The 16,355-nt window shown below is 42.0% G+C and overlaps 1 protein-coding gene across 5 annotated transcripts in view; it reads right to left on the bottom strand.

Moving 5' to 3' along the window:
- The window catches only part of ablim1a (actin binding LIM protein 1a), a 70,672-nt gene extending 54,317 nt beyond the window's left edge, over window positions 1–16,355 (bottom strand). For all 5 annotated transcript variants that reach the window (XM_088352075.1, XM_088352071.1, XM_088352073.1 and 2 more), the window contains exon 1: window positions 15,901–16,355. In XM_088352075.1, coding sequence (XP_088208201.1) covers window positions 15,901–16,132 — 232 coding nt within the window. In that variant the 5' untranslated portion in view covers window positions 16,133–16,355. The remainder of the gene's footprint in view (window positions 1–15,900) is intronic.

Genomic DNA, 16,355 nt, shown 5'->3' with positions numbered 1-16,355 from the left:
GAAAGAAAAAGAAAGAGAAAAATGGAGAAAGGGAGAGAGGAAATGGAAAAGGGACAGAAAGGCAAAGAAAGGGAGAAAAGAGAAAAAAAGAGGAAGAGTTGTGTGCAATTATCTGGTCTGCACAGCCTTCCTCCTTGTGATAAAGGGCTATACAAATAAACATGACTTGACTTCTTGAACAACTGTTAGTTTAAATAGAACAAATATGCTCATTTTAGTGATCAAAATGGCCCTTGGTAGGTCAACATTAGGCATTAAAGCAATTGCTAGCATAAGTGCCTACTTTTGGTTTATTACATTCATACAATACAGATAAATACATTTTTGTTGTGCACACCAATGCAATTCTTCATTTGTGGTTTATATTTTTGTTACCGACGAGATCCTCGTCATAACAGCGAAGCATGTCCCTTGTGAGGAATAATAAATGAACGACGGTCGGGTCAAGGAAGCTTCCGTTCCCTTGGGTGTGCTCACACCTTGTTGGAGAATGACACATTGACGTCTATCTTTTTTTTCAATTACGGCTCCAGACTCATCAGAATGCGCAATCCTCTGTCGGGAAGCCACCGGGGAAAGAAGCTATTCAGACGGCAGGTGATGAAATATTCATTTGCGCATTGCCTTTGCTACTGGAAGATCTACAGTCTATATATTCTCCAGCGTTTTAAGAGAGGACACAAAGAGCTCATCTGGACCACGACGAGGACCCAGATGTGACCGTGTGAGCTCATCCGTGAGAGCGTGGCTAGTCCTTGACCTTGTTTCAGAAATTGGATGAGACATTCATGGGGTGCAGGGTGGAAGAGAAGACGCTATAGACACAGAGTTGCCACCATATTAGAATTCAAGAAAAAAACAACTAGAAAATCACATTCACCATGGTCATTCTTGTCAGGCCTGAGAAGTGGATTCCAGGAATGTAAAGACAAAATATTCTTTTAAAAAAAAGGAGAAAGATTTAATTACAGACACAGAATGTGTATTGCATGGTGTACAGAAACAAAACCAGGAAGTTAGTTGAATCCGCTCAGTTCAAAGACTTCGAAAGATACAACAACACATTCCTGTTATATAATGTTAAAACGCTAGCTAGATCGAAATGAAAAAAAAACATAGGGCAGATGGCAACTGGTTCTAACTAAACAAAACATGAGAGCTCAATGGTGAAGGGAACCCCTACGCAATGTTACAACGCCAACCATTTAGAACAGGAAAAACTAAGTGAAACATGACAGTAAGAAGGGGCAGGATTAGTGTAACACTAACTGAACAAAACATAAAAGAGAGGTAGAGGATATGGTGAAACACCAACTGGTTCTAACAAAACAAAACATGAAAGTAGAAGGTCGCAGAGAATTCTCCACAATGTTCCAACACCAACCGTCTCGAACAGAAAGACACTTACTAGATCTAACTCAATAAAAAATAAAAGGTAGACAGAGGATATGTTGGAATACCAACTGGTTCTAACTAAACAAAACATGAGAGCACAATGGTGCAGGGAACCCCTACGCAATATTACAACGCCAACCATCTGGAAAAGGAAAAACTAACAAAGTAAAGCATGCCAGTAAGAAGGGGCAGGAATAGTGAAACACTAACTGAACTAAACATTAAAGTAGAAGGTCGCAGGAACCCCAACAAAATGTTCCAACGCCAACCATTTAGAACAGGAAAAACTAAGCGAAACATGACAGTAAGAAGGGGCAGGATTAGTGTAACACTGACTGAACAAAACATAAAAGAGGTAGAGGATATGGTGAAACACCAACTGGTCCTAACGAAACAAAACATGAAAGTAGAAGGTCGCAGAGAATTCTACAAAATGTTCCAACACCAACCGCCTCGAACAGAAAGACACTTTCTAGATCCAACTCAATAAAAAAATAAAAGGTAGACAGAAGATATGTTGGAATACCAACTGGTTCTAACTAAACAAAACATGAGAGCACAATGGTGCAGGGAACCCCTACGCAATGTTACAACGCCAACCATCTGGAACAGGAAAAACTAACAAAGCAAAGCATGCCAGTAAGAAGGGGCAGGAATAGTGAAACACTAACTGAACAAAACATTAAAGAACATGGGCGCAGGAAGCCCAACAAAATGTTCCAACGCCAACCATTTAGAACAGGAAAAACTGAGTAAAACATGACAGTGAGAAGGGGCAGGGTTAGTGTAACACTAACTGAACAAAACATAAAAGAGGTAGAGGATATGGTGAAACACCAACTGGTCCTAATGAAACAAAACATGAAAGTAGAAGGTCGCAGAGAATTCTACAAAATGTTCCAACACCAACCGCCTCGAACAGAAAGACACTTTCTAGATCCAACTCAATAAAAAAAATAAAAGGTAGACAGAAGATATGTTGGAATACCAACTGGTTCTAACTAAACAAAACATGAGAACACAATGGTACAGGGAACCCCTACGCAATGTTACAACGCCAACCATCTGGAACAGGAAAAACTAACAAAGAAAAGCATGCCAGTAAGAAGGGGCAGGAAGTGAAACACTAACTGAACAAAACGTTAAAGGACATGGGCGCAGGAACCCCAACAAAAAGTGACAACACCAACCAGCTCCAACAAAAAAAACACTAACTTGATCTAACTGAACAAAACATAAAAGGGAGGTAGAGGATATGGTGAAACACCAACTGGTTCTAACGAAACAAAACATGAAAAAATGACGCAGGGAGAATACCCACCCGTGGATAAAATAACTACATAATTTTCCAATAGCTACTAGTTAAAACAGAAGAATACTCACAAGACCTAAATTAAAACATGAAAGAAGAAGGCGAAGGATATAGTGGAATACCAACTGGTTCATACTAAATAGACAAAGCACGAGGTCATAGGGAACCCTACACAATATTCTAAAACAATTCAGATCGAACAGAAAATAAAATCTAAATGAACAAAACATGAACATCAGAAAGAGGATATGGTGGAATACCAACTGGTTCTAACCAAAAACACGAGAGCACAAGGGCTCGGGGAACCCTAAACTATGTTCCACCACCAACCAGCTCGAATATTAAAACACCAACTATATTTAACTGAATAAAACATGAAAGTAAAAAGGCACAGGATTTGGTGGAATAACCAACTGGTTCGAACTTAAGGCACTAAAAAGACCTGGGGCCAAGAGAACCTTATACATTGTTCAAACACCAACCATCTCAAACAGAAAATAATAACATTGAAATGAACAAAACATAAAAGTCAGACAGATGACATGGTAGAAAACCAAATAAAAAATCGTGAAAAACAAGGAATGGCAAGGAGCCCTACACAAAGTTCCAACACCAACCAGGTCAAACAGGAATGAACAGATATAGATCTAACTGAACTAAACATGAAAGTCAACACAGTATATGTAGGAACACTAACTGAACAAAAAGTAAGACAACGCTGAATGTTCGCATGCCAACTTTGTTTACCTGAACAAAACACAACTACGACAACGCAGGATGTGGTGAAACAGAAACGATCCCTAACTGAACAAAACAAAAAAGGCCTTCCTTGAATACCTATAAGTGAACTACACACAAAAGGAAGAGGACGCAGAGACTACATCCTTTTTCCAACACCAACCAGCTCCCACAGAAAAAGTCAGACTAGCAACTATGTGGTGGAGCTAACGTTGGTTGGGCTTCATTGGCAAGCCCATGGGAGGAGCCGGCACACCATCTTGCTGAAAGACGTGGGCCGAGGGAAAAAGGCTGGAGGACTTCAGAAAAGCTTCCCAGAGACTCCAACGACACTAATTCGGCCATTTTCGATGGAGTAAACTTAGTTCAATTGTTAATGAAATTAAATCTGCCCCCGTGTGAAAATGTCAGCCTTTCTTGTTCATCTTTTCCATCAAGAAACAAGCGCGCATTGTTGGGTGAACGTAGGTTGTGTTTGGTTAATGGAGTCAGATAACTCATTCGAACAATTTGGTAAACGATACATTTTAATATTTAATTCTCAACACTGCTAAAGCAAAGCTAGCCACTACTGCGGCTACGTTAGCAAAAATGTGCCAACACCAGGCCAGTCAAAGGACAGAATAGGCCCCAGACACCAAATGGCAATCTCTCAATTTTAAGCTAGCAGCTATGGTGAAGCAAGCCATGAAAATAATGCTCTATGCTAATACAGCTACACTAGCGAAAGTCCCAGTAACTTCCAGGTTGGGAACCTCTGGAAAATAATAGACTCCAGAGACCATCTGATACTCTTTCCCAATGTTCTGGTATGTCCGTGTCCCTGCGTCCTAGAAGCATCATTTTTGCTGGGGACGCATCGTGTCAAATCAACGTGACGCAACGTTTTTGACACCAAATTGTCATTATTACCCGATTACTTTTTTTTTTTTTTTAACAAAGATTTACGGCACTCCAAACTTTTCATCAGGCAGATCCGCCATTGTTGTTTTGGTCTCGTGCCGATCTCGGCAAACGAGATCTCGTTGCTTCGAGATGACGTCATTGTTTTGGCGGTTGTCGAGTGAAAGAGAAGTAATCCCTCCCAAAAAGTTGGTATTAGGTGCAAATCAACAAAAAATTGGTCATGTCTTCAGTGTCGGTAATAATTCGAAACATAACACAGAAAGTGGTAACAACGGCAATCATTCCGGCACGAAAAAACGGCGGAGAAATTCTTCAGAAGACCGCGAAGGCAAGGAAAACACGTGTGTTGAAGAGAACGATTTGCCGAAATAAAATAAAATAAAATACTCCGAGCAAGAAAAGGACTTTTCTGCCAAAATGGACTCAATTATATTCCTGGTGACGCTATGAGGAGGATGATAATGGATTGGACCTTGAGAAGGCATTACAACTGTGGCGGGACAGCAAACCACGAAGAATATATGAACTGAAAAATCTGAAGTGATAACTGATTTGTATTACCAATAAACTGATAATTAGAATAGAATAGAATATACCTTTATTGTCATTGTTACAACATGGGATATATTGTGACAACAAAATTGGACGTGGCACTCCAGCTCCACATTTTACAGTGAGGATACAAGGAAAACAAAGAGATAAAGGAACAAAGAAGATGTTTGTATTGTCCTTGTTGTATAGGCTTTGTTTTCCTCCGGAGGGGGGGTGTATGAGGGGGTGAGGGACAGACAGAGATGGGCGGATCCAACTAGATGTTAGATCTTACTGTATACACGGTCCAGTGTTTTTTTCCCTAAATGCCCAGTCCATGTATTGAATGGATTTGGGAAGTACAGTCCATAAACATGCCTGATTAAAGTCGCCGGCGACAATAAAAGCTCCGTTGGGGTGTGCAAGCTGCTGTTTATTAATAGCAGCGGGCAGGAGATTTAGCGCTATGCTAACGTTAGCATCCTGAATGAATATACGGATTTATATTACATATTTGTTGCCGATTTACAATTTTAACCTGGATAACACTTAATTTTGGGGACCCATAGATCTCCGTTAGGACCCATAGATTTTTGAGCATGCGAGTCCCTAGGACCCATCACTTTTCAGAGGTAAAATGAACGCTCCTTTCCATTAGTAGCTAGCGACTAAAAAGCTAGCCACCAAAATGCTGATTTCAGCTAATGCGGCTAACTGCTACATTAGCGAGCATCAGTGCTAAATCCAAGGGTCTGTTATAAAAGTACAGAAAAGGCCCCTGACGATCTTTCAATTTCCCGAAACCGCGTTCTAATATCATTATATCGCCCGACAAGACTTTGGTTACCAAAATAAAAGCTGTTATCTACCACACAAACCGTTTCATCAATCCTAATCTGATCCATCGTTGGCCCTCTTGTGGCTAGCTCTTATTTAAAGGTCTGAGAGGGGCTGTAATCACAGCAATAAATCCCAGTCCATGGGGGAGGGGGCTCCATTTTTTTCTCTAAATTTTATGACCGAGCCATAACGAGAAGCTTTAACCCCGGCTCCATGAATATTTATGGCCACCAGACAAAGGACTTCAAACACATGGGGAACAAAATGGGAGGGGGGCGCCCTATCAGGCTTTAAACAGACCCCCCCCAAACTACTCCTGAGGGACCTTGGATTGGGATGAAGATTAGCACAAGGCTACGTAACGGGCAGGGTTGGGTAGGGTTACTTTAACTTGATTACTTTCAATGACTTTTGGATTACTCCAATAGCAAATATGCTATTAAAAGACCAAAAAAACTAAATATGAATAAAATGATGACTCACAACACGTGGTAAGCTTTCTCTCCTGGCTTTGATCTCTGGCAAAACGAACATAAAATGCGACAGAAACAAAATGAAAATAAATCCAAACAGCTTGCCAACATCATTTTTGCCGTTACTCCCCAAACCTGCACAAAATTGAGTCATTTTATTCATATTTCGTTTCTTTTGTCTTTTATTACCACATTTGGTATTGGAGTAATCCAAAAGTAATTGAAAGTAATCAAGTTAAAGTTATCCTACCCAACCCTGGTATCGGGTGGCGTACAATTGGACTTCCTTTAAAAAGAAGATGGCTGCTTCTAGAACCCCAAGTCTGCACAAAATTCATTTTATTCATATTTAGTTTATTCTGTCTTTTATGAGCATATTTGGTATTGGAGTAATCCAAAAGTAATTGAAAGTAATCCAGTTAAAGTAACCCTAGCCAACCCTGGTAGCTGGTGGCGTACAATTGGACTTCCTGTAAAAAGAAGATGGCTGCTTCTAGAACCACAAAACAATTGTATTACAAACTGAGAAGTGAAATTGCTGTATAGCGGGGGAAAGAGACCTATGCTAATGAGCTAGCGCTTTCCAAACTCCCAGTGTTTCACTGTATAATATCATGTTCTATGACAGGGGTGTCCAACTCATTTTAGCTCGGGGGCCACACAAAAGAACAAACATTTTGTCGGGGGCCGGACTAGTAGATCAAAGAGAAAGAAAAAGAGGGATAAAGAAATAAGAGAAAGAGGGAGGGAAAATGAGAGAGGGCGGGACAAAGAAAGAGAAAGAGAGGGGGAGAGAGCATGAGAAACAAAAGATATAAAAAGAGAAGTCATGAGAGAGGGGGAAAGAAAGGGAGAGGAAGAAAGAAATACAAAGAGAAATAGAAAGACAGAAGGAGAGAAAAGAAAAAAGAAAGCGCAAAGGGTAGGAAGAGAGAAAGAGAAAAGAAAAAAAAGAAAAAAAAGAAAGTTAGAGCAAAAGAAGTTAAAAAGACACAGAGAGAGACAGAGACAGAGAGTGGGAGAAAAGGGGTGGAAAAGAGACACAGAGAGAGAGACAGAGAGAGAGAGAGAGAGAGAGAGACACAGAGAGAGAGACAGAGAGGCACACAGAGAGAGACACAGAGACAGAGAGACAGAGAGAGACACAGAGACACAGAGAGAGACACAGAGACACAGAGACAGACACAGAGACACAGAGAGAGACACAGAGACACAGAGAGAGAGAGAGACAGAGACACAGAGAGAGAGAGAGACAGAGACACAGAGAGAGAGAGCGAGAGAGCGAGAGAGCGAGAGAGCGAGAGAGAGAGAATTAAATACAATTACAGTGTCTTTGTTCGAGGCACCTGCCTTTGGCAAAATCAAGTTGACATATTTCAACCTGCAGCTTGTTTTTCTCTTGCGCTTCTCTGGTGTCTTGCGGGCCGGATTCAATCCCTTAGCGGGCCTGATGTGGCCCGCGGGTCGCCTGTTTGACACCTGTGTTCTATGGTGATATGGGTCAATTAGAATGACTATGGTTTTTGTCCTCCACTAATTTAGCAAACAAATCTAACTGTTCTTACCATCTCAGGGATAGGTTTGCGTCAAATTGACTAAATTACCTCCCACAATGTCTTTCTCTTTGTTCCAATCAGAATCTCGTGGAATTGATTAAGACTTGGTGAGTCGGCAATATTATACTCGAGACATCGGCTCCTCTGAGACATGCCGAGATGCTAAAGGGAGGAGCAAACATGTGGAAACCACGGAAACAAAATTTGCCGTGATCAACAAATACGAAGAGGGAACACGAATTTCTAATTTTGCATCGCGACTATGCGGTGAAATAAGATTTTTTTTTTGCCCCTTGTTACAGCACTTTCCCCACTATACCACGTAATCAACAGATTATTCTGCATACCCAAAAATGTCTTGGTTGATATCATATACATGCTGGTATCCTATTAGCTGAACTACTTCCTACAATGTCTTTCTCTCTCTTCAGTTCAAAATCTTGTGTTTTGTGAAGATTTAGCAAGTCGGCGATACAATACTGTGTTTTTCGCTAAGGTTTGCAGTGATGCTAAAGGAAGAAGCAAAAACCTTATAATCATGGGAATTAAGCTTGCGATTATCAAACACAATTAAGATACACGATTCGCTACCCTCGTTAAGCTGCATGGCCGTAACCAATCGATCTATTAAATGAATCAGCCGGCTAATAAATTAAAATCAGTTTCTTTTTCAACCCGCTATAGCTTTCCTTTTTTGCATCCACCCGTTAACTCAACTTGACCAGCTCATGTCACACCAAAATCTACATTAAATGTGATTTTGTCCTTATTAAAGCTAGGAAATCTTCTAAGGCCAAATTAACCCTCACAATTTAAAGATTTAAAATCTGTTTAATTTTTCAACTGCTGTCAACGTCTCCTACCCCTCTGCATCCACCCTCAACTCTACTTGGCTAGGTCAAGCCATGTCACACCAAAAAGGTAAATAACATGTAATGTTTCCCTTAACAAAGCAAGGAAATCTTTTACAGGCAAAATAACCCTCACAACTTGAAGGTTTAAAGTCCGTTTCATTTTTAAACCACTGTCAACTCCCCCGTCTGCATCTACCCGCCACTGCACTCAACCAGGTTCGAGTATTTTCACACCAAAAGGGTAAGTAAAACGCAATTTTTTTCTTACTAAAGCAAGGAAATCTTCTAGGGCAAAATAACCCTCACAAATTGAATGTTTAAAGTCAGTTTCATTTTTAATCCACTGTCAACTCCCCAGTCTGCATCCACCCGCCATTCCACTCGACCAGGTTCGAGTATTTTCACACCAAAAATGGTAAACAAAATGCTATTTTTCCTTCCTAAAGCAAGGAAATCTTCTAGGGCAAAATAACCCTCACAAATTGAATGTTTAAAGTCAGTTTCATCTTTAATCCACTGTCAACTCCCCCGTCTGCATCTACTACTCCATTTGACCAGGTTTGAGTATTTTCACACCAAAAGGTATAAAAAATGCTTTTTTTCCTTTTTAAAGCAGGAAAATCTATGGCAAAATAATGCTCAAAACTTGAAGGTTTAAATAGAGTTTCATTTTTAATCCACTGTCAACTCCCCCGTCTGCATCCACCCGCTACTCCACTCGACCAGGTTCGAGTATTTTCACACCAAAAAAGGTAAATAAAATGCAATTTTTCCTTCCTAAAGCAAATAAATCTTCTAGGGCAAAATAACCCACACAACTTGAAGGTTTAAAATCAGTTTCCTTTTTAATCTGCTGTCAATGTCTTTTCCCACTGTGCATCCACTCTGAACTCCACTCGGCTCACTCAAGTTTCACCAAAATTCAAATGAAACGTCATTTTTTCTTTACATGTATATTTATTGTGTGTAATATATATGTATATGATAACATAGCAGAAGTAGTACTTACTATGTCCTATTTTAATGTTTTAATCTGCAACATGATTTAGCATAGATTTACGTCCTTTGCTACATGAAAATTTCACTTTGCGATCCCTACCTCAGATTCACGTCGTATCAGGCGGGTCTACTGTATTCATATTTTCAGATTATTTTAAGGAAACCGGATGTTTAAATCGTGAGACATATACAACATATTATGGGTTATTTTCGTTATTTAGCTCTTTTTGTGATTTATTGTTTGCTTCTATCTTCGGTGTTTTCGTCTTGTTTGACAACTACACTTTGGATGACTTTCTATCCTATGGTTATGGGTTTTAACGCCCAAAAATGAGTTAATTCGAGGAATCAACTCCTTGCCCTTAAGAATTCTCATGCGGGCGTGATGAGGGGGCCCTATCGTGGAAGTAGCCGAAGCTAGCTAGGCGGCTAGTGGCAATATAAGCCTTCTGTACCGTCCGTAATCATGGTAAATGTGAACTCTTTACCAAATAAGACCGACGATGAAAAACATCAAAGCGTACAGGGAGTGCAGTTTGCTGTGTTTTACGGAAACGTGGCTCACGTCTAGCATCCCTGACGCTAACTTGGAGCTACCCGGCTACAGCGCTGTTCGGGCAGACAGACACAAAAGCCTGCGGGAAGCGGAGAGGAGTTGGACTCGCCATCCACATGAACACGAGGTGGTGTAACCCTGGGGACAAAGATTTCCATCTGCTGCAGGGACGTTGAACTTTTGGACTAGCGTGACGTCATCCACTCCGCTGTTGCTAAACTACAAACACAGCACCCTGAGGCCATCCTGATAATGTCTGGGGACTTCAATCATGTGACTCTGGATACAACACCGCCTGCTTTTTTTATTCTATTTTTCAACACAAGGATGCTGCTGGAAGTGTGAATTCCCTACGGGGATGAATAAAGTATCTATCTATTTTCATGCAACTAACAGTAAAATGGTGGCATCTGACGGAGTCAATTAAAATGAATGTGTTCCTTTCGTTATAAATATTTTTAAGTGACCGTAGGCTTACTTGAGAAAGGAAGCAAAGCCCATCTCTCCTTTTCAACGAGACGCCCGCTATACAAACGAGGCCGACAACAATGGAGTGTACCTTTATGCTTGGTCGCCATGGCAACGGCTGCAGACAGCAGCCGAGGGAGAGGCGACCACGGCAAGAGATTCGAGCGCTGCGCAATGTGCTCCGATATCAGAGCTCCACTTTTCCCCTTTGATACTTCCCAAGCCGATTCATGACCGATCCATCGCTTTTCTACAGCTTAAGTCAGCACACATCCCTTCAAAGTTAGAACCATTACTATATCCACCCCAAAACATCTCTCACAATTGTAAATCGAAAAACAGCCGGACGTGAATAAGCGAGATTAAAAAACTCCTGATACCTTTTTCCTTGACCATGACCATCGGTATCCCGAAACGGAGCGGCGGAGAAGCTTCCCAGAATCCTTCAGCGAGCGGAGCTTTTTTCTAAATGAGAGAACATCGGCAGCCCGAAGAGGGGGAGGTGCAGGTTCTACGCCGGAATACAGCGAAGGGTCCTGCTCGCCTGCTCTGCTGCCACATCCCTGGTCTTCTCCTCACCCGCCTCCCCCCTTTTACTCGGTCCTGCTGTTGTGTCAGCCACCTCCTCACTGCGCCAGTCTACCGCTTTGATATGCGTTTCTGGAATAACTTCTATTATCACCGGCTTGTAATTATGAGAAGGCTTGAAATAAGCTTAGTCAACCACTCAAACATCTGCCTTGCATACGGGCACTGATAGATTTACATCGTTGCACAACTCACATTGACATATTCGTGTTTTCCATCCATCCATCCATTACCTGCACCGCTTATCCTCAGTAGGGTCGCGGGGTTGCTGGAGCCCATCCCAGCTATCTTCGGGCAGGGGACACCCTGAACTGGTTGCCAGCCAATCGCAGGGCACACAGGGACAGACAACTGGCTCGCTCACTCACACCTAGGGACAATTTGGACCGGCCAATTATGAAATATATGTTTTTGGAATGTGGGAGGAAACCGGAGTGCCCGGAGGAAACTCACGCAAGCACGGGGAGAACATACAAACTCCACACAGGAAGTCCGGTAGCTGGATTTGAACCCATGACCTCAGAACTGTGCCGCACACGCGCTAACCACTGTACCACCGTGCTGCCCATATTTGATTCCCATCTCTTCTCATTAGCTGCACCGCTTATCCTCAGTAGGGTCGCGAGGGTGCTGGAGCCCATCCCAGCAATCATCGGGCAGTGGGCAGGGGACACCCTGAACTGGTTGCCAGCCAATCGCAGGGCACACAGGGACAGACAACTCGCTCGCTCACTCACACCTAGGGACAATTTGGACCGGCCAATTCTGAAATGTATGTTTTTGGAATGTGGGAGGAAACCGGAGTGCCCGGAGGAAACCCACGCAAGCACGGGGAGAACATACAAACTCCACACAGGAAGTCCGGTAGCTGGATTTGAACCCATGACCTCAGAACTGTGCCGCACACGCGCTAACTACTGCGCTGCCATGCTGCCCTTATTTGTTTTATTTAACGTTATTTACTTTAATATGTCATGAACCAGAACAGGATCAGGACCCAAACGCGGGACGTTACTCACACAAGCTTTTTATTTTAGGGAAATGGGGAGTCATGCACGTTAGGCAGCAGTCTGACGTGAAATGATAGGAAGCCAGAGGCCGACGAGATCGATACTAATTGCCCGAGTTGATATCGGACAGATGGGGTCAAGACCTGAATGAAACAGGATATCGAAAATTAACAGGATAAACTAGACAGGAACGAAAACTGGAGAAAATAATAAACAGGACAAAAATAGACGGAAACAAAACCGGAAGCTGAAATTAAACAGGACAAAATAAACAGGAACAATACTGGACAGGAAACACCAACAGGAACAGGAACGAGTCAAAACCCACGTCTTGCGGGGCAGAAGTTCGTTGACGGACTGACAAAAGGAGAGTGACAGGACTGGGTTTAAATAACAAAGAAGCCAATCTGTCACCGAGTGCGCGCCATGGCAACCGTGATGTAATATTACTTTAAAATTACTTATTTGTTTACTATTACCCTTGCATCATCAGGATGGCACTTTAATTTCACTTGTTACAATAGCAAATTATACTCTATTCTTTATAAATGATAGGCTTATTTTAAAAATAATTTCACAATGTATTTCTAGAAACGTCAATGCACATTAGGCAGCGGTCCGGCGTGAAAAGACAGGAACCCATAGGCCGACGAGATCGATACATATTGCCCGAGCAGATATCAGACAGATTGGGTCGATACCGGACAGGACGGGACAGACAGGATTGATATAAAAACAGGATAATTAAACAAGACAAACTAGAAGGAAGAGAAACTGGAAACCGATATTAAACAGGACAAAATAAACGGGAACAATACCAGACAGGAAATACCAACAGGAAACAGGACTGAGTCAAAACCCACGTTTTGCTCCAGTCTGTTCCCCGGCTTCGGCCCATTTTTTTTATCCTAACCACGTCTGCTCTCCCGTCCCGGCTTTCGACCTCTTTTTGTCCTCAACCACGTCAACTCTCCTTTCCTGGCTTACAACTCGCTTCTGACCACGTTTTTGCTCTCTTGTCCCGGCGACTGACCTGTTTTTCCGTTCCTGACACCGCCGTCGCTTGCCACGGAAGATCCACTTCCGCGTTCAGAGCGACCTGCTTCCCGCGTCCAGCAATCACCGGAACGTGGGCGCAACCCTTTCTCTTTCTTCCAATAAAACTTGTGAGAAACGCAACACAAGTGGGTCCTGTCTCCGTTCTGGTCCTGACACCGGGCACTCCGATTTCCTCTCACATTCCAAAAACATACATGTCAGGTTAATTGGCCAGTCCACATTGTCCCTAGGTGTGAATGAGCGAGCAAATTGTCTGTCCCTGTGGCTGGCAACCAGTTGAGGGTGTCCCCTGCCCACTGCCCGAAGATAGCTGGGATGGGCTCCAGCACCCCCGCGACCCTACTGAGGATAAGCGGTGTAGCTAGAGAGATAACTGCAAAGAACACCTCAAAACTATTTACTTTCCTCTAATTTTGAATAATTGATATTTATTAAGAGTACCCCATCAGGTAAGATTCTTATTTTTCTCCATTAGAAATATGGTAAAAACAACAAGACAGTTTGCCACAGGAGCAAGATTTTCCTTTGCATTTCAAAGTGAAAGTAATCTTGCTACTTTTTGTCATGGTGCTCGTGAGTAATCCTGATGTAAGCCAGCATGTGGCTTGCTTTGCCAAGTCTGCTCTTCGCATCCCCACACAAACTTATATAACGCCTCATGACCTCACTGCATTAGCGGCAGCGTTTGTGGACGTCCCCATAAGATCATTTTGATGTACTCGGATACTGCATTAAATCCCCAGGTTACGCCTTATGACGTTTAGATTATTTTGGTCTGCATCACGCAGTGATAAAGATTCTGACACCCTATTGGCTGAATTACTTCCCACAATGACTTTTGCTATTTGTACAGAATATTGTGTGCTTTGTGAAGACTTTGCTAGTTAGGCATACAACGCTGTTAATAATGTACTTTTCCTTATTTTAAGTATTTAAACCAGAATTTAATCACCTGAAAAACAGAAATATTTTCCGAATTGACATGATAAAACAAATAAAATAAACGATTTGTTTTATTGCTCATTTTAGGAATCAAATAGAATTAGCTGCAATATTTATGGAATTTTTTAATTTTAAGAATTACTTTACATTGTGTCATGATTACCGATAGGAATTTAAACCCAGACCTGCCACTCTCCTGTTGTCAGTCCGTCTGCGAACCTACAAGGCAAGCCTTTTTCGAACCTGACTTCCGCCTGTCCTGTTTTTGCTCCCGACCACGTCTGCTCTCCAGTCCCGGCTTACGTACCATTTTTGATCCCGACTACTTCTATTCTCCCGTCCTGGCATACGACTCGTTTCCGACCCCGGCCACGCTTTGGTCTCCCAGTCCCAGCTACCAACCAGTTTTTTCCGTCCTCGACACCGCCCGCTCCGGAAGATCCACTTGAAGAATCACAAACTGAGTACGAGAGCGACTTGCTTCCCACGCCCAGCGAACACCGGATCGTGGGCGCAGCCCTTCCTCTTTCTTTCAATGAAACTTGTGGTAAACGTTACGCAATTGGGTCCTATTTCCGTTCTGGTCCTGACAACATTGTATAAACATTCGCAAAACAAAAATATATGCTCTCTGATTTAACATAATAAAATAAAAAGAAATCGTGAGATTAAAAAAAAAAAAATTATTACTTGGTTTAAGAATTTAATGTAATTGGTCGTAATATTTTATGTATATAATTGATTAAATATATTTTTCTAATGTTAAAATAATTGGTAACAAATAACTGAAAATATGCATTTAAAATGTATAACTTAATCATAAGAGATAATGTTGCTCATTTGATTTTGTTTACCTTTGTAAAAATAAAAACAAATGTATTTATCGGCTAAAGATCAAAGTTTCCAGTGATGCTAAAGGGAGGAGCAAAAACATGATAACCATGGAAACAAACTTTGTCATTATTAAAAAATCCGAAGGATGAAGAGCTATCCTGGCTAAGGAATGTTGCCCTAATCAACGATCAAGACTATTATTTAAATTTAAAAAAAAAAAAGGGGGGGGGGGGGGGGGTTTCGGGGGTATATCCTAAAATCTGTTAAATTTTTGCTATCGACCAGCTGAAGTCACGTCACAGCAAAAGGTAAATAAAAATGTACAGTAAATTGAAGTTATGGGAAAATTACAATTTCATTATCTGGACGTATATTACACATAAATAGTACTTTGTATCATTTTGCTACTGTAAGATTTATTATCTATTAGGGGTTTCTATCCCGAAAAATGTACTTTATGGTCTCTGAACTACTCAAGTTCATCATAGGTTTTTTTTGCATGGTTTTGTTTTATCTAGCACTCTGTGAACACCATCTTCCGGACTATAAGGCACACTTAAAAAACAAAAATGTACCAGATATTTGAGAGGGCGCCTTATAGTCTGGTGCGCCTTATAGAGAGGAATACATTAGATTAAATTGGAAATGTTGATCATTTAAGTTAATTTTCCAAGATTCATATTGCACTACAGTTTTATTTTCTGAGGATTTTTTTTACACAACCCTATGCATCTCATAGTCCAGTGCTTCTCATATTAAGGAATATTCTGAGGGTGAGGCTTATAATCAGGTGCGGCTTATAGTCAAGAAAATTGGCTTTTAAGTCAATTCTTGCCTACCTGAAGCCACGTCATGCAACTTCTCGCTCAGGTAATAATCGTTTGGGTTGAGGTAGGGCATCTGTTCCATGTAGCGCTTGGGAATGAGGTAGAGCACCTCGGCCACGTGCCCGTCCTCGATCACCGACATACGCTTCACGGAGTTTTTGCGCCGGAGCCGGACCCGATCCGGGTCGCTGCGACCGGAACTGCAAAGCCGTCCCAGACTGTTGAGGTCGGGCAAGGTGGGCATGATGCCGTCCTCCTCCGAACCGCAAAAGCGGGACAAACACTCCGAGTAAACGCCGGCCAGCGTCCAGGGGGTGGCGCTCAATCCCCCTCCGAAGCCAATCTCCGCATCGGGAACCGGAAAGTCCGGCTAAAATCCGGAAAGGTTGGATGCTGAGGTGGATCTCGTGCGGGGAAAGTCCAACATCAGGTAGCGAGACGGCGCTAAAGAAGCTTACGAGCGTCTT

This window comes from Urocampus carinirostris, chromosome 13 (assembly GCF_059441175.1).
Source record: "Urocampus carinirostris isolate Australia breed hairy pipefish chromosome 13, RoL_Ucar_1.0, whole genome shotgun sequence".
Classification (NCBI taxonomy): Eukaryota; Metazoa; Chordata; class Actinopteri; order Syngnathiformes; family Syngnathidae; genus Urocampus; species Urocampus carinirostris.
This window is presented reverse-complemented; position numbering and strand designations above follow the sequence as displayed.